The sequence below is a fragment of the Diplotaxodon limnothrissa genome, linkage group LG16 (genome assembly GCF_057381915.1).
Source record: "Diplotaxodon limnothrissa isolate DT_005_m linkage group LG16, D_limnothrissa_male_GT1.1, whole genome shotgun sequence".
Taxonomy (NCBI): domain Eukaryota; kingdom Metazoa; phylum Chordata; class Actinopteri; order Cichliformes; family Cichlidae; genus Diplotaxodon; species Diplotaxodon limnothrissa.
In genome coordinates this window covers 23,269,802-23,281,464 of record NC_140611.1, presented here as the reverse complement: position 1 = coordinate 23,281,464, position 11,663 = coordinate 23,269,802, and the positions used below count along the sequence as shown (strand labels likewise).

Below are 11,663 nucleotides of genomic sequence, written 5' to 3'. Positions count from 1 at the left end.
CTCAGTCAGCCTTGTCTCAGTCGGACACTTCTGGTGCACTGTCCAGCTTTGAAGCCTCACAGTGCGAGTTGCGTGTTTACATCTGCTCTGTGAGTGATTAAATATTCAGCGAATACAAATAAAAGCACCTATGTAATACCTGCAGGTGGTGGATGAACAGTGGACACCATATTGAATGGTTATGGTTTGATGAACATTAAGAGGATTAGAAATTACAAAGAAAACATTGTGCTTTGTTACAAATTGTGGCAACGTAAATGTAGAAACACTGACTCATATTTTGCATACACATGATTTTTAATTCAATATGTACTACTCCTGTTTCCATATATTATTGTTATGTGTTAATATTTAAGCTTTTACGAGTGAAAATTTGTGTGCATTTGGAAAGCGTATAAATTAAACCACAGAAACAGTCACACTGCTATAATGTCAAGCATTAGCCTCTAATTAAAAGGATAAGCATTGCCATTTCAAATTCTGCACTTATATTTCAGCACTTGTAAATGTATTCAGGTCAGCGTTCAGCAGGGAAGGAAGCATTGCCATTCAGCAGTTAAGAGAGAAAGGTCAGTTATCTCATGGATCACAGCCTTTCAGATTTCTCATGCTGTGAATAATGCACATCCAGTGCACAATACATTTGGCAGACGCTGATCTAGCATGGTGTTATCACCACATCTGACTGAGTGATAGAAAGCTTGATAGCTTTATTTGTGCGGCTTACCCTCATTCACAGTACTATGATATATTTAAAATGGCTGATAATGGTGGGGGGGCACTAAACGGTTGGATGAAAATCCAATTTTGCCACACTATCACCGGAGACAAGTCTGAATTTAGCTTACATTAACTCAATGTGATGTGGCCACAGCACCGGAGTGATTAAATGTCAAGCAGTGATTGCTTCTCAAATGCTTAGTGGTGAAATTTGAGGCACAAAGACCTAAATGGAGGGAAAGGCTGGAAATGAAGCTGCAGACAACATAGAAAACAATACTACAGTCTGAACGTTCACGTGTCCAAGGCTAGAGGGAAAACACTATTTAAAATCACGTGGAATAAACACGCTATCCAAACAACTTAAATTTATTCTCTGGGCCTCAGTAGTATGAAATCCTGGTCATGTAATGAGCCACTGGTGACGTGCATGACTGGTTCTTGGAAATTGCATGGAAGGACATAACCTGTGGGTAATTAAACTCAAAATCCACAAATTTCATGTGACATTGTTTGCACATATATCCAGTAATTAACAACCTCCCCAGAGTGCAGTGGTGCTGCCGCAGGTAATGTGGGTTTGGTTTTAATTCCTCAGTGAATCTGTGTGACTGATGGGATGTTACAGGGATTTCTGTAAAGTCATGTGACACGTGACATGTGCGCTTTTAGGCACAACCCGTCATCATGAATATGCAGAATGAAAGAGTGTCAGGGTCATCACTGCAGCCCCTCCATGTCTAGTATATATTTCCTCTTCTTTATTTAATGCACAAGACTAGCTATTGTATGTTTTCTTACTATGAACAACAAATCTCTTAATAAAAAACAGCAACGTGTCTGTACTTAATAGTTTTCTTTCCATATCTATAGCACAGCCCCAGTGCAGCAACTATAGAAGTATAACGTTCCCAGATTGAGGTAGATATTCGGGCCAAATATAACCCACATCTGCAGTTGTTCTAAAGGCCATATTAAGCCTTGGCTTACAGTGTTGACTAAGGATGAATGTTGCTGCCCCAACCTGAGCAACAAGTTCACTTTATATGAGCCAGATGTCAGGTGTGCTGTCACATATGTTCCCCATCTGGTCTTCATAGCACTTCCTGTATCCCATATCAAAGCTGAGCCACTTCAAGGCACTTCATTTGCTGATGTTGTGCCACAACTACACAAAAATAGATCAAAATATGTAAGCTATGGAGACTGTACAAAAATTTAATTGTTCAGCGATGGACTATGGGGAGAGTCATAAGGAAGTATGGCTGAACAAAGTGATTTCACAGGCAGTACAGGCATTACACCAACATTACTTAAGAAATCAATAGTGTAAGTCACGGTGAAAAATGAAAGTAAATTCATGCTTTTTTTAAAAATTGTCAGTGAAATAAAGGAACTTCTAATGCGAAAAAGTGACAAATGGCTAAAAGAATGCCCAACCCCTGCTGCGGATCTCCTTTGTTCTGCAGGGTGAGAACTCAGACTTCTAGCCCTTTTTCACTAGTACCCACTCGGCTCGGCTCGGCTTGACTCAGTTTTTAGGCTTTTAACTGCTCAGTTAGGGTTCCAAGAGGCTTTAATGACTAGTTGGGACATTTCCCCTGAAAGACAGTATAAAGGCAAAGGTGAGCAGATATGTATGTATGTGGTTTGTAAAATGTTACCCATACATTTGCCCAGACAGTGGCGGTCCTAGCCTGTTTGGCGCCCTGTGCGAACACTCCCTCTGTCCCCCCCCCCAACACACACACACACACACACATATATGTAGAGAGAGAGAGTATGCATAGTATGCAAATGGCTACCAGACAGCCATCATAATGCATCATACAATGAGAAGAGGACAAATCAACAATTGACAATGACTAATTAATATTAAAATCTGCCACAAGCAGCAGGCGCACCTCGCAAACGGAGGGCGCCCTTACTACCAGCAAATGGGCGACAGAAAGCCAATCGGTGCCTATGCGATTCCCAATATGTGCTGGCATGATGTCGGGGCAGCATGAGTACAAGTAATTTGTTGGGTTTTTTTGCCAATGCCCGTGATGCCGCCCCCCACCACGATGCCGCCCCGGGCAACCGCCCGTGTCGCCCGTATCAAAAACCGCTACTGTGCCCAGATTCTTGTTTTTACAGAGTTTTTGTAAGTTAAAAGAATGAAAATCACTTAATTGCATTTTTAACCAGATATTTATTGATTTTGATTTTTTATTATCTCAATTCAGATGACTTATTAAGCACTTAATTTATCAGAGTAAGGTTTAATAAATTAAAGTGACCATGCACAAGTTTTGTACAAAAAACATTACAGTAAAAAAAAGAAGAAAAAAAAAGAATCAAATTCACAAATAATGCTGCTTCTAACACAACAAAAATGTTAAGGTCAGGAAAATCCAGCAGTGTGTACACATTAAGAAGAAAGACTTATTCAAAGAACTGCAGGTGACGTAGAAACATTCGAGGAGATAAAAAAATACAGCATCATAAAAATTACCCCAGTAAAATTAGTAGCTTATTTTTATTTTTTTTTACATCCAACTATATAAAGTTTCACAGAAATAGCTGCACAGCAAGCAGCTGGGAATGTGGACAAAATCTACTGTGTTACAGACAAAAGCAGAAATCACAGCGCTACACATCTTAACACATGCTGGGTTACGACTACAAAGCAAACAAAGACCTTGCACCATGCATGCTGGTCTGTCAGCTTTTCAAAAAAACCCCGACAAAAATGGGGAGACAAAAGGTACGTACAAGTGTAAGGTTCATCATCCACACCCAGTACAGGGGAGGACAGATGTTAGGTTAGCACTAGTCCATACACAAGGCATTAAAAAAAAAAGCATCAATCAGTGTAATAAAAAAGTCATTCAAGTCTTTACACAAAAAATGATTAGAGGGCTGTTCTATAAAAGTCCTACTTTTTGTTTAGAAGAGTACATCCTCTTTTTTAATGAGCACCTCCACCACCTGTCTCTGATAGCGGATGTCATTCAGCGCTGTTATGGCGTCCGTGTTGGGTGCACGCATGAGGGTGGGCCCGAAAATGATGGCAAGGTTTTCTGCGTTCATCAAGTTGAATTTCTCATTTTGTGTCACCCTGCAACATTTATCAAAGTTAGAAGAATACTACATACACCCTCGCAAAGGAACAGTTTCAGCAACCGCATGCAAAGGTAACATGTAAGATACACACAGTCTAATATAAAATCATATTTATACATAACACATTTAACTCTTTACATGTTTAATTTTTTTTCTACTTTCTGATAAGAAATAAAGGCAAAGGAGAGGCTGATGTTTGAAAAATGCCAATAACGTTTTAGACATTTAGTCTACCCCTCCCGCAGCAGAAGCATTACACCCTTCACTAACCCCTCTTAATTATTTTTTTACGGTTCTTTGGCTCTTGCAGAATTACCTTGGATTACTCACCTTTTTAAGTGAGCCATGAGGTACTTTAGAGTTTCAGCGTGTGGTGGTGGTAGGAGAGCAAGAGCCTCGCGGAAAGCTTCCAGCTTCTTCTCTGCGTCTGTGAGCTCTGCAAAAGACAAAGGAGCACGCCATTAGTGTAGCTAGAGCAGGCAGTCACAAATTACCGGAGGTACTTCCGGTGAAGTAAAAGTAAAACCCATTAGTTTCCATTAGGAAATCTGGTGGGTGGGGGGGGGGGCACTGAGTGTCCAAATGAACACTTAGTGCTCTTGACTGTATGCTTGTTGAAAGCAGCTGTACATTTTCATAGTGCTCATCGCTGTGCTGCAATGAAATAACATTGCAGCTCATACTACATTTGAATATATATTAAAAAATAGGGGGAAAAAAACATCAGCTGCAGCTACAGAACTCATATTGTACAATTATTCCAGATCAGGGATGTCAAGCTCATTTTACACTATGGGCGACATACATAAAACTCGGTCTTCTCGGAGTCGGGTTGTTTGGGAATGCAGCCCAAAGTGGGTGGTAAACTCCATCTAAGGCTAAATACCGGCACGAGACCGATAGACGACAAGTACCGTAAGGGAAAGTTGAAAAGAACTTTGAAGCTAAACTAATACTAAATTTATTCGCTTTGGTGCAGTATCCATGGCCATGGGAGAGGTCTTTATTGGTAGGAGAAGCTGCAAAATTTGCATAAATACAGTTAAAATGTCCAAAATTTATACACTCCTTTGCATTTTCCAAAGCCAACCCAAATTGGAGTCTCCAGCAGGTTGATTCTGGGCCCCTGAGCCTTATGTTTGACACCCCTGTTGTACTTTTCACTACATTGAGTCCAGTACTCTTCAGCTCACATCTGGTACATTATATCCAGTAAAACATTTTCTGCAAAGTAAAAGATGAATAAATGCAGGTAATGTCTTCTGATGTGACTCATTTCGTGATCAAATGAAGGAAACAGCATAGAGCTTAACGACAACTGTTTGCCAGCAAAAATCAAACTGAGTGAAACAGGTGTGTTTCTGACTAATTTGTCTGGTTGTGACGTACTTGCAGCCTCGATGAACCTGGGGTAAGCGTCGAATGAGATGACAGGAACAGGCAAATCCCTGAGGTACAGTTTCAATGCACCCGTGATGATATTGATGTCTTCATAGGCATTCACTGAGATGTCTGTCTTCTCGCCATCTGTGAAGACGAGTGATGGAAAGGGGGAGACAAGGAGAAGAAAGTGAGAGTTTTCTCACTAAATATGGCTCACATCAACAATCTCACATCACAGAGTAAATTCGGGAATAAAGACAGCCATGGAGAAAAAGAAAAAAAAAGCAGTCTTGCTCAGTATTTTTGCAAAGTAGCTGCTATCATCCGCCTGGCTTGTTTTATTCTGACTTTCTCTGGGTTGCGCATGCTTTTCAGAGCAGGCCATGGCCTACTTGTGCTGGCAGACTGAACATCACAGTGCTGTGAGCTGGAATGACACTCTGTCATGAATGATCTCCCACATGCGGATCTGGCTAAGAGTTTAGCCCACTGCTGCAGGGTTTTTCTTGCAGTTAAAATTCACACTGCACCGGGCCAAGACATTTTTATTCTTACTAAGTCCACTACTGAATCCCAACACAGCAAGGATCTTTTTTTTTTTCATGGCTGTCTTTAAGGCAGGGAGAGTGCCTGGTCTGTAGCCTCCTGAGGCTGTCCTTCTCTGTCCACACACAGTGAAATATCAGGATTGGATCTTAACTACCAAAGCAGCACTAACCTTTCACAAATATGTCATTTTATAATAAAAAAGTGTTGTGCATGAGTCTCATAAACATAGGCAGCCACAAAGTGTAATTTGTGAGTTGAAAGTTGTACAAAAACATGTAAAACACACCTTTGTCAAACCTGGACTTGACCTCTTCCACTGATTCGCTGAATCCAGATATTCTGTAGAGGCCTTCTGACTTCAGTCCTTGAGGAGCAAACAGAAAATAAACAACCTTTCAGTCACTGTAAGGGCTGTCACGAGTAATGGAGAAAAATTCAGCCACATAGAATTCCATGGCTAATTTAGGAAATGCCATTAAACGGTCTTAAATATGCATAAGAAATTGAGGATAAAATGTCCACAGTGTCACACAGTGGAACAACATGGGCAGATGCAAATACTTTTCTGCATCACTGAGCAAAATAATAAAGACATAAATCAAACTTAGCTACAGACATATATTAGAGGGCAGACAATGAGGGAACCAACGAGTTTCCTACATAGTTGAATGATTTAACTGAAATGCAATCAACTAAGGCAGCAGGAAACAGAGTAATGTATTCCTCATTAAACATCTGCAATTACCAGCAGTCCCATCACTCCTCTCAAGACCCTTCCCATTATCCACCCCGACAAAAAACAAAACAAAAACCATTAACTCAGTCAGTAATTGAATCAGATTTTTAACACTTCAACCTAAGTACTATATATTGCAGATCGCTTACTGTAAATTTAAAGGGAAGCTGTTTTACAGCGAGAAACAGAATCCTTGAACCTGAGAGCTGTCAGTTAATCAGTGTGTAGGATTACAGCTGTGGACTAACAAAAACAGCATTTATTGTGCCTGTCTTGTTATTTTCAGCTCTACTGCGTATATTTGAATCAGACAGAACACACTGAAGTTCACGAGCTCACGTTAGCCTAACCTCTGGACTCGATCTCTCTTATGCACATGTCCACCACCATGGGTCGGGCTGTATTGCAAGCTTTAACTAGCGTGCTGAGGTCACAGCTGTAAACTTTCCGGATGTGTCTCAGGTCGGGTTTGCAGTTGTTTGGTACCAGAGATGAGCACTGCTTGTGGGTGTTCAAACCACAATCTACAGACACAGAAAGAGGCACACAAATGGTTAAGTTCAGGCATATCTGTAGCATTAAAGTCACCATGAAAAAGGCAATATAGCGTAATGAATGACTGCTTCTAGTTTGTTTTTATACCCAAAGCCTTTACACAGCGCTCAGCCCTGAGTTCATTTTGATTTGGCTCGCTGGTTTCATGTGTTTTTTGGCTTGCAAAGCAGTGTTAATCCCCTTGATCAATATCTGCCCCTGAAATGTCACAGGACCACTGGAGAGCTTTGGAGAGCTCTTTCTCTGCTACGCATGGCATTGGGCTCACCTTCGCTAAAGTCACCGCTAGAGGGGAGCTTGTTTAGTAGAAATGTATTAGCAATAAAAAAGGACAAACAGGACATTGACCATCCACAGAAATTTCATGTCAAAATACTCCTTTTAAAAATAGTTAGAAGAAATTGATACACCAATTTGAGGAAATATCTTTTTTTAGCCAAATTTTTCCTACTTCAGACATCGACTGGCCCTCAGTGGGTGTTTAAATAGCCAGCCCAGCAGCACATTAGTCAAGATGATAGCATACTCAACACGATGTTTTGCCATCAGTCACAAGACCCGAGGCACAGCTGTTTCAGGGCAGGATTCACCTTGTAGGGAACAGAGGTGCCCGTGGAGAGCAGATGCAGACACTGCAGCGCTGCTTTGTAACAGAGACGCATGTTGGGAATTAGACGAACACTGAAAAAGCTGTGGCCCGGAGGAGGGACAGTCAGCACTGCTGTGTGCTCTATTCTTTTCCAAATCCAAGCTCACACACAATGGCTGTGGAAGCAGCAATTGAGGCGCTGCGGGCTATAGAAGACCTAGTTTCCCAGACTAAAATGGGGCAGCTCTTCGAGCTCTTAGATCTTCAGAGCCGTCTTCAAGTTCTATTAAAGGTTTTTTGACAATTGCCATGTGTTTTTTTTTCTTTATTTCACAAATGTGACATCTTTTGAATCTCTCAAAAGAACTGCTGTTTTAATTTTAAATTTTAAAAAAAGCTTCTTCTGAAAGCTACATGTCTGGAAGACCTCAGATGATATTTTGATTAATATGGGCCCCTTGAGAAATTCACACTGCCTGAATTTATATGCATTGATGCTGAAATGTAATTACCTTAAGAGATGATTCTCTTAAGGACATGAGACAGGCACTATAATCGCAGAGGGGGCCTGTCATCAGACACAAGGCTGCTGAGTTCCTATTGTCCATGCGAGCTCAACGGTAGCCCTGGGTCCCAGGTGGGGTGGGTGACAAGGAGCCCAGGGGACACTGGGAAACAGGGGATGATGCTTTGGTGCACCGTCACCTCTGTCTCTGTTGCTAAGGTAATGAAGCTGCTGCTCAGTGTTTTAGAAGAGTTTCATTGGTGGCTGGGAGCTCATTTCTAATCAGCACATTATCAACATGTCTAATCAGCACAGTTACCAGTCGAAACCGGTCTCTTTCTGACTGGAAGTGAAAACAAGAAGCATTACAAGTGTTTGTTAAAGGGACTGTTTTTTCTCCCCCTACCAAGTATTTAAGTTAAATAGGGGTTGAGCTGTGTGACCTAGCTCTTAGGTTGAAGCCGGCTGAATATTAATGTGTGTGGAAACAGTGCTCCTTCCCCACACTCCCATCTCTACTCCTCATTAAAGAGACATGCCAGCTTTGTTTTCCTTCACGGGCATGATGGGATGAGGCTGGGGGGTGTACTCTGATGAGGAAATGTGGCACAACAAACACAAGCAGAGGCTGGCTTTCTGGCACCCGGCCAAAAGCAGTTCACAAAAAGAAAAGGGGGTGGGAGAACATTTTTTTTTTTTTGGTATGCAAATTCGAGCATCGTGTGAGACTTTGCTGCCCTAGATTCTGGGATCTGAGGTTGAGTCTGAAGGAATGGCAATGTATTAAAGTCGATAAAGGTTGGCTCCAAACATATGTGCCTTTATTTGGATTGTTGTTCAAAACCAGCGCATTAATAATTAATATCAGAGCTCTCGCAGATTTATGTGACACACTTTGTTTCATCAATAAAACATCAAAGACAGGCATCAGACCATATTATAGTACTATTTCGGGATGGGAGAACGAATGCTTACAATGAAATGGGAATCTCGTGTTTGAGTATGTGATAGACAACAAAGTAAATACACTGCAACTATTTCCCTCACAGTAGCAGAGCTGAATGTGTGAATGTTATTTGTCACATAAAGACTGAAAATGCTTGTAGACTATTGGTGAATATTCTTAAAATGAGCCCATAATTCATAGAAAATAAACACAGAAATCTTCCACGAAAGCAACGAGAACTGTACTGTGCGCTTTCAGGCCTACGAGACTGCAAATGTTCTTTAAAATCTTTTGGTTTTGGTCACGCTGATGAGAGAATGTGAAGACGCACTGAGGATTGTGGAGTTATGTGGAGTTATTATATTATTTAAGACTTTAGAGCAAAAAATAAGGAAGTAGATCAGAAAAAAGAAGCCTTTTACTTCATGTAACATATCTGTTACATCACAGTCATAAAGACCCCATTTCATTCTGTTACACAATTAATAACCCTTAATAAACTACTCAATAATCCAGCTCCAGATGCACTGAAAGCCAAGTAACCCATTTACAGCGACGCCCCACCACCAACGCAACGAAAGAAAGCTGTAAAGTAATCAAGGGGTTTATGTAATGCGACTGAGAACAAGTCATACCTGTACATTTGACCCCCTGAGCCATCAGTCCCCACATGAAGCTGGCACAGTGCTCGCACCAGTGAGGTCCCCGAAAGGTATGGACCTACAACAGAGAGGAGGACAGTGACAGATATTAGCGATGAAGTGCAATGACGAGATAGAAGGAAACAGTGGGTAGTTGCAGTGATTTCTCCAGGAGACCAGTGGGTGCTGCCACCTAAAATGACACAGTGGAGGAGGATTGTTGTTTAAACAGGCCCTCAAAATGACAATGCTTTGGCGGGTGCAGCCGTGACACTGAGTGGCAGAGGCTTTGCCATCATGGCGCAGCATGTTGTGACACCTCACGAGAGAAAAGGTGCGAGCTGTCAGGAAATAGTCTATGGAAAGACAACTTCTTGTGTAGCAGAGGAAGCCCCACGCTCCAGGAGCTAACGACAGCCTCGCCAATCAGGGAGGCCTCTGGGAAAAAGAGCAAACCACAGCTCTCCTGGCATTTTTGCATTTAGCCATTAGCAATCTTAGATAAAAAGGCTTTTGTGTAGTATTGTTAGACTGTTAGATGTGTAGAAGTGTGGAGGCAATCGTGCTATAAAATATCCAAAAACTGTAAACACAAAACACTGACATCAATCGACTGGAGTGATGTCATCCTTAGCCATGATTGCATGTTACCATACCACATCGTACTCTCAAAAGTACAATCTAATGTGGACCTTTTAATTAATTGAACACAGTAAATGTAAATGTCTGCCCAATTTAAACTGGAAAGTCTGACATTAGAAGACACAAAGTGCACGTTTCACTCATTATACTTCAAAATATTCTCTTGATTTTGATTTCGCGCGCATAGCTTTCTCCTTTATGGCTGCAGAGGCTTCAAATTCTCTAAAGGTCGAAATGTAACATTCAGCAAAACAAGAGAACAAAGCAGCAGAGAGAGATGAGTGAGCATCAGCAGTTTAAAAGCCTTGACAGTAATATATCGCTCACTGTTCTCCATCCCATTAACCAGCCAAACTAGGAGAGTGAGCCTGAGCCAAACGGGGATACTGTCCACCACTTTTTCTGCTCTCTATTGGCCTAATCTCTCCATCTGGTGCTCAAACTAACAGCAGTGGTTCACAGACCACCCAACAGATTTTCTTTTGATTAGGGCTCACTGGACAGACCAAAACAGCTCTGTTTTTCATCCCCAGTCTCCCTGTCAGTAACCCACACCCCTCCCCTTCGATCTCCCACAAGGGAGGCTCGAGCAGCAGCCCTGTGGCCACACATGATGAAATTAAACCAAGAGATGCAACAGCTGACAAGCGTTCTTTAAGTTGACTCATGCTCACCTTAAAGTTGTGGGCTTTCTCAGATCTGGAGGGCCAGTCGCTCTCCTTCAGTGAAGCTCTGCGAACCAGTGAGGTGAGCTGCGAATAGGCGAACAGTTTAAGTGGCTGCCAAAAAGTGGCTGAAGGTTTTTGTGGCCCCATCCTCATCCCCAGGGCTGCGGCCAGAATATCCTCCTGATTGGCCTCACGCTTGGCCTTTTGCACCAGAGGCTTCTCTTCCTGGCAAACCTCATAGGACTCTCTAGATGGCATTCTGGAGCAAAAAAAGGATGAAAAAAAAAAACCACAACCCCAGGAAAAAAAAATGTGAATAAACTCCTTGATGTTCAAACAAGATATACGTCAAATAATACTACTTTCATTTTGCCAATTAAAAAGAGACATGGCCTTTTTAAATGATATAAACAAGTCTTTAGATCATTCAAAAGAGTCCAAAAGAAAAAAAACCAAAATAAACAACAACTGTGGTCCCTTTTGAATCTCCTCACAGCAGTGAGAGTAGATGAAGTGGAGACTCTGTGATAGGAGTGCCAGCTTTTATACAAAAGAGGTGCAGCCTTGGGTGCTCATGTGGTTCTCTGGGAACATGTATGCAGATGAGCTGAGTGGCTGTGG

At 41.7% G+C, this 11,663-nt stretch overlaps 1 protein-coding gene across 1 annotated transcript; it reads right to left on the bottom strand.

Annotated features, from left to right (window-relative positions):
- Nucleotides 1-3,651: 3,651 nt before the first annotated feature.
- On the bottom strand, nucleotides 3,652-11,300 carry chn1 (chimerin 1). The gene is made up of 7 exons (XM_085374487.1): nucleotides 11,049-11,300; nucleotides 9,727-9,811; nucleotides 6,847-7,020; nucleotides 6,047-6,124; nucleotides 5,218-5,355; nucleotides 4,159-4,264; nucleotides 3,652-3,823 (listed from the first exon to the last, which is right to left on the bottom strand). The coding sequence occupies exons 1-7, from the start codon at nucleotides 11,298-11,300 to the stop codon at nucleotides 3,652-3,654; spliced, it is 1,005 nt and encodes a 334-aa protein (XP_085230613.1).
- Nucleotides 11,301-11,663: the final 363 nt, after the last annotated feature.

Coding starts and splice junctions, on each gene's coding strand:
- chn1 (XM_085374487.1), bottom strand. CDS start 11,300: ATGCCATCTAGAGAGTCCTATGAGGTTTGCCAGGAAGAGAAGCCTCTG. Junction 9,812..11,048: donor AGAAAGCCCACAACTTTAAG/GTGAGCATGAGT, acceptor TCTCTGTTGTAG/GTCCATACCTTTCGGGGACC. Junction 6,125..6,846: donor AAGAGAGATCGAGTCCAGAG/GTTAGGCTAACG, acceptor TTGCTCCTCAAG/GACTGAAGTCAGAAGGCCTC.